Here is a 6,840-nt window from a genome sequence, read left to right as displayed (position 1 = left end):
GCAGGGTAGTAGAATTTGAGGATGCTCAATACAAAGTAGCTATCACTATATAAATGTATGCTTTGTAGATTATAAAGTATGGTGATGATATCTCATTAAACCCACAGATCAGTCCTATGAATGGTAAGACAGGTATGTTTGTCCCCATTTAAAAAATGAAGATACTAAATAAAGCTCAACAGGCTGGTACCATGGAAAGGAAGGATCCAGTAAAGAATAGGATTTCTGGTCTGTACTCTTTTTACAGATGGAGCCCTTGGGAGGTGGATAAGCAAAGGAAGCTTCTTTTACTTAACGTTCTCTTATTTCCAGTCTAGCTTTACCCTGTAGCAAAACCAGATGGCTGAGAATATTCTGCAACTATGGATTTTGACTCCAAGGATATATATTTTATTAATCCAAGAAAGAAAGACCAGGTAGGCTAATATATGGCAAGGTACAGAGTTAATCCGTAAACTAAATGTTTATGATCGTGTCCCAAATTACATGTTGACAATAGATACATATTAGCTACTTCGTTCTTGTAAATACTCTTGCTGTGTAATACACATGGCAAGAAATAACAGGACCAGTGTCATTAAATTTTTTTCAGGCTACTCTGAGTGAGTTTTGAGAAATAAAGTTTGGAAAATAAGAATGTTAACACTTAAGCATAGAATAGAGCTTGCCTGGTTTCTTCTGTGTTACAAGGTAAAAATTTATTTCTTACTGTTTTTCTTTATTTGGGCTTAGGAAAGGCTTGTGCCACACACATAGGTGACATTTAATCAAATCAGACAACACAAGGCATATAGAAATAACTTTAATTAAAAAAACTTACATAGAAGATTATAATATCAGTCATGACAAAAAAAATCTGAGTTTATTTGCCTGGACAACTTGGGTTTGTTCTGGATTTTGTTTTCTTTTTTAAAATATAAATGTACGGTAAAACTACAAGCAAAAATTCGTCAGCATTGAACTGGAAATTTTTTTCTTCTTCTTCTTTAAAGGGACTAGTACAATTTCTAATCCCTAACAAAAACTTAGTGTCAGATCCCCCAGATTAGGCCAGTTGGCTAGGATTGTCAGTTATATGGGTACTACAACTTGAATAACCTTTTTTACATGAGAAAAAGTGATTCATATAAATTGTCCTCAGTTTTTACATATAACAAAATGATATAATAGTGTCAAAAGGAATTTTACTTAATGTACACTCCAGTATCCAATATTGAAGCATTAACCTTTTAAAAATTTTATTTCTCACTCTAGGATAGATGCTTATTTGAATAGAGTAAGGAATGGTAGGGAATGACCAAAATAACTAAAAGTACAATAATATACTAACAGGAATTTCCTGTCTGTTGCTCATTTTAAGTTGGGTGTTTTCTCTTCACGAGATACATAAAATAGATAAAACTCAAGTTGAGTTTTAAAAGGTGTGGTAGTTTTAAAATACAACAATATTTAACTACTTTGCTTTTCTTATTCTGTTAGGCGTGAATAGAAAATAACCTGTGTTTAACCCAACAGATATTAGTGATTTAAAATGAAGGAGTATTGTGTTTTCTGGTATAGAAATTTCCATAAATAACTTCTATCGGTTAAACGTGTTTTTTTAAAAAAATTCCTTCTCCATAGTCAAGGCTTATAGATGTTCAACACCATTGGAAATCTCTTTATTTATGGTTCAGCTGATATTTCATGGGGTAGTTCATACGTGCATTTTCAAGTGGAGTGGTCACTTGCAGTGTTTTTTAAAACTACTTACATGTGTGTATTATGTATGCATGTATACTCTATACACGTGTTTTATATTCTTAATATATTTCTGAGGCAATTTAAAGAATAACCACGTGTATAGAAAAAGAAGAGCTGTCATTTGATGAATAGGTATATGTGGGTGTGGGTATAAGTTGTTTAAAAATTATTATTTACCCAGTAATGTGATTTGACATCAAATTGCAGCGGTTAATTTTCTGGTGCTTGTGATCTGCATCAAACACAAATGACTAGCACTTGTCTGTAGGTGAAAAGCTAGTTACTCCTGTGGTTCAGGAAGGAAAAGGAGACGTAACTTGCCTGTTTCATAAACAGCACAAAAGATTAATACATGCACCTGCACTACATGCTGTTACTCTGGAATTGTGACTGTGCAGGGGGTGGGGGAACAGGGCTTATTTTTTCTCCTGTTTTCCCATTCAGTTACATCATTTTCTTAACCTGTTCCCTGTCACTGATTTTTCTTAACGTGAGTTGAGTAAGTCCTAGACCAAGGGTTTTGTGTGTGTTCCTCCATTTCGTCCGCCTGCCTTTGTGGATGGTGGCCATTCTCTTGTGCACTGGTACAGAAGACTTCACCATGGAAAGCTGGACTTGATTCAATCTGATCATTTTTTTCATCTTGGCATAATAAGGCTGCTATGTCTTCATCTTTCAGCGGAAAAGCCCGTCGTTCCCACCCCAAAGGCTGAAAGAGAAAACGTTTTCAGTTAAGTTTCAACTAATTTGTTTAAGTTCATGTCTCAATCTGTAGCTCTCAGTTTTGTAATAACCATTGTTCTGTTCTTTAGCAGATAAAAGTACAAATTCTCATTTGGTCCTGAGTATCTAGCAACTCAAAATGGAACGTACTGAGGATTACTTAGGGACCTTTGGGAATTATTTTTTTTTCACTTTGCCTCTTCCACGGAGAGGTAAACGCTGCTATTAGGGCACTGGTCTTCATTTTCAGCCTAGGAGCACTTTAGGGAAGGCCCTTTAAAAGTGTTTGGATCGTCTTCCTCAGTATCTCCATTTTCATCCCATCATTATTACAGACCCCTATTGACTTTTCTTTCCCTGTGCTTTCTATGACTTGCCTATTAATTTCTATTGTCGCTACTCTTGATTGATTCTAGATGTGGTTCTTTTCCAACACCTACTGATGAAGAAAAGTACAAGAACTTTATAGATGCAGAGTGTTAGAAAACACTCCCATTGGGGTTAAAACTGGACAAATGGGGAGACAAGTAAAAATCTTTTATAAGGGGAAGAGAAATATCTAACATTTACTATGTGCCAGGTGTCATTCTGTTTAATCCGATTTGGTTTGTAATGAAACTTTGATAGAATTCCGATTTTCTAACACATAAGTGAACAGGTGGAATTAGGTACTGACGTGTTACATAAAGAGTCAGGGAAGTGTCTGTAGTTAGTGATGGAACTAGAACGCTGGAACACAGAGCCTCTGATTCCTACACCCAGCATTCTGTACTGGGCTGTCATACTGAATTTGTTACGTAATGATGACTCCTTAATTATCAACAAGGAATTCTATAAACAAGTTTTTAAAAGTCAATTGAAAGGATGTTTAACTAGTTATGTATAACACTCCTACCTTGATCTCTTGACTCTGACTTACTGAAGGTGAGGCGTGTGCACTGGGGTCCTGGCTCTCTGGAGGCCCGGCGGGACTCTCAGCAGCGCTGTGCTGCCCACCACTGAAGTCGTTAGGGTATTCTTTCAAAAGCAAGTCTTGTCCTTCAACATTTTTACTGTAAGCTCTAGCAAGAAAATATTTAATTATTTGTTGATGTCTTAACATTGTATGAACAACCTAAGGTATCGTTCATAAAGTCAGTTGAACTTGGTAGCTTTTCTTTAAACAAACAGCTCTGCCCAAAAGATTTTAAAAAATTCATCTGCTGATCTTCCTGATGTTATCCTCACATCTCAAAGACTTGAATAGTATTTTATGAAATCTTTTGCCAAATTATTATAGTGGTTTTGTTTTGTTACAGTTTGGGGTTTTTTGTTTGTTTGTTTTTTTTCCAGAAAACAGGAAAAGACAAGTTACTTGACTCTTACAGTCTGAGTTCCCAGAGTATCTATGGTTATCGTAATGTCGTCCATGAAGGATTCGATTCACATTTTCCTCTGTACTTTTGGAAAACTGTATCTCTGGAATGTGGAGAAAGTTGAGAACAGAATCTCGTGTATGTTAGGATAACTCTTAGAATAAGGCTCTACAACAAATCTGGGTATCTTGAGACCTAAACAGAGAAATGTGTTTTACAAATAATAAATGAGAGATGCTCCACACTAAAGTGACTATCACATTTCAACATGATCTTGCATTTTGAGTTTTGGCTATATTAAAAAATAGTCCAGTTAAATATAAAATACCAGGGATTTTCTCAAATACATGACTACTGATTATGTTGTTAGGATTTATCCCCCCTTCCCTCAAAGTCATGTTCCAAGTATTAGGCGATTTGCTTTTTTACCCTGGATAGGTTTCTTGAGGGTTTTTTTTGGTTTGTTTCTTTTTAAGAAAAACATTTCTGAAGTGGCTTTGTTACAGATTACCCAGATTCTAATCCCTAGTGTTAGGTCCACCATTACAGTACACTGAAATGACCTATTTATGGAGAAGTTTTCATATTGTTTGCTCAGTTAAATCTATTACTGAGGCTGACAATTAGCATGAGAAATTGAGTGGAGTAAAATATAAAACTCCTTTCATCATTATGTAATTAGCCTGAATATATTTTTAATGTAAACTCAGTATAAGCAGTGTTTCACTTCTAGGGCACAAACAGCAGATGTTATATAGTATGTTTTCTTCGTTTTCAGTGGTCTCCCTCGTTATTATGCAGAATTACTGGAGATTTCACATGGATTCCATGGTTTGGGGGTTTAAATTTACAACACCTGCCTGCTGTTTCTTCTGTGCCACTTGCTTTGCTCCCATAGTGACCATCTGGCTTGCTCTTTCTCTTCATATTTTTTGTGTCTTAGGGAGAAGACTGCATCAGAGAGGTCTTCTATCTGGAATTAGAAATGAAAAGTTTTGCTTTTATCAGAAACATTTTGAAATATGAGAACAGGTGTCAGAGTTCCTCATCAAGAGAACAATAGGAAGAAAACTCTAAAATAAATGCAGTCTAAGTCAGAGAACAAATGTTATGAGAGGAGGTTCATTCCTAAAAAGAGGGAGTTTAAAACTTTTTTACTGTTGGGTCATGTTTGAAGATTTACCTAGAATACTTATAGTACCTTGAGTACATATAGGTTCACAGTGCTTTCCACTTACATAAAATATCCTTAATGCTTTATTCATCCAAAACCTTGTATTGATTGCCCCTTACGGAGTATACTGTTCGTGGAACATATTAATATCAAAGAAAGTAAAACTGAGGTAAATGAGAATTAGTTTAATGAGTTACTTATCTGGAGTTCTAAGACTTCGGTTGTGTTTCTGGCTAGGGTCATTCTGAACTAGAGAAGGGTGCATTAAAAGAGGGAAGGGCATTAAAAAGTAAATTTTGGTAGTTGGAAAAACACGATCAGTTGGCACAGAAAGACTGTAATGGAAACAATGTCTTTTATATAATACCTGCTTCTTCAGACTATCACTTTGAATTAGTTTGGTTATATAGTATCTTTCCCTTTAATTTTTCTTGTCTTACTATAAGTTTTATCCATACAGGTCCACAGTCCCTTTCCTGTAATTCCAAAAATCTGAAAAAACAAGTTTTCATAATTCATTTGGTGACACAATCTTATCCGAAATGATGTGGGGCTATTCTACTTTCTATTAATATTTCACTATAGAAACATTAATATTTGATTATGAGCACTGTCCTAGACTCCCTGTATGTATTACATGATATATGTACCACAGTACTTTCTAAAATCCAAAATTTTCCAAATTCAAAAGCAATTGTTCACAAGATTTTGCATGTGGAATTGTAGGCTTGACTGTTAAACTAAATACCATGCAGAAAAATATGACCAATACTGGGAATTGAATATATTCACATAAATTCAGTATTTCAATGACTCATGTAAGGAAATGGTATGTTTTGTTTTTGCTTTTCTTTATTCTTTATATATTTTGTCTTTGTAGCCAAATTTGCACAAAACACTTCCAAATCAAATTAATATCCTTAAAGGGGAACTTTCTTTTCATAAGTTTTGAAAATTTATAAAATCAGTGTATGTTCCTCAAATACCAAATTAAGCACATGGGGAAAAAAAATTAAGCAGGCTTCATAACATATTAAGTGCAGTAAGTGAAAGGCAGCTTACCTCTTCTTCACCCAAATTATATTCATCCAGAGGCTGAAGAACAACCATCCTCCAGCTGTTGAAGATACAAACGAATTTCAAACAGCTTTTGTTAATCTACCTAAATGTAGCAATTTTATTCTGTAAGCACAGCTATTATAGTAGCGTTTTCTTTCTTTGGGATTTCCATAATTCAAATGGTTGTATCTTAGTACTTTATCTTTTAAAAGAGACAACGTATTTGTATTATGAGAAGAGGACAGGAGATGAGGCTTTACTTTTGGCCTTACAATAAACAGTCTCTTATACATAGTTGCGTTTTATACCTACGAATGTACTAATTTTGAAATAAGTTAGTGGTATGCTGACAAACTGGCTCAGAAAATAGAGGAAAAAAAGCTCTGATTTTTAGCATTTGCCAATTTCTTTGTGTGAAGACTCCCATCATGGCCTCTTGTGAGTTTTTAACAGCCACATCACAGAATCCCTACGGGCTAAACAAGGTCAGCCAGCCGGCTCCAGCCTACCAGTGTAAATTGAAAACATTGTTGCTATAGAACATCTAACCACAAATGTTATTTTTTTACTTAATGTAGAATATGTCAACAAATTCTCTGCAGAAATTCTCATAATACCTCCTAGAGTATTAAGAGTTCTCTCAGTGCCTCAAAGCAATTATGAATAAAAGAATCAAATTAGTTAGAATAGAGATGGGTAGGAATTACTGTAATTGTCAACCAGCTCTTGTCTCTGTTTCCATCCTTTTCTATTTCTACTTCTTGGTGCCAGATTAATAATCTTAAA

General features: G+C 34.8%; 1 protein-coding gene across 10 annotated transcripts in view; it reads right to left on the bottom strand.

Annotated features, from left to right (window-relative positions):
* Positions 1-789: 789 nt before the first annotated feature.
* Positions 790-6,840, bottom strand: part of KANSL1L (KAT8 regulatory NSL complex subunit 1 like) — a 145,681-nt gene continuing 139,630 nt past the window's right edge. For 9 of the 10 annotated variants that reach the window (XM_019938994.3, XM_073807306.1, XM_019938992.3 and 6 more), the window contains exons 12-15: positions 6,058-6,112; positions 4,682-4,794; positions 3,362-3,527; positions 790-2,452 (exon numbers count right to left, since the gene is read on the bottom strand). In XM_019938994.3, the coding sequence (XP_019794553.1) occupies positions 2,216-2,452; positions 3,362-3,527; positions 4,682-4,794; positions 6,058-6,112 (571 nt within the window). In that variant the 3' untranslated portion in view covers positions 790-2,215. The remainder of the gene's footprint in view (positions 2,453-3,361; positions 3,528-4,681; positions 4,795-6,057; positions 6,113-6,840) is intronic. The other variant, XM_033859820.2, reaches the window with a different exon arrangement.

This window comes from Tursiops truncatus, chromosome 7, assembly GCF_011762595.2.
Source record: "Tursiops truncatus isolate mTurTru1 chromosome 7, mTurTru1.mat.Y, whole genome shotgun sequence".
In the NCBI taxonomy this organism is placed as follows: domain Eukaryota; kingdom Metazoa; phylum Chordata; class Mammalia; order Artiodactyla; family Delphinidae; genus Tursiops; species Tursiops truncatus.
The sequence above is the reverse complement of the archived record's forward strand: the minus strand, read 5'-3'. Positions and strand labels throughout refer to the sequence as shown.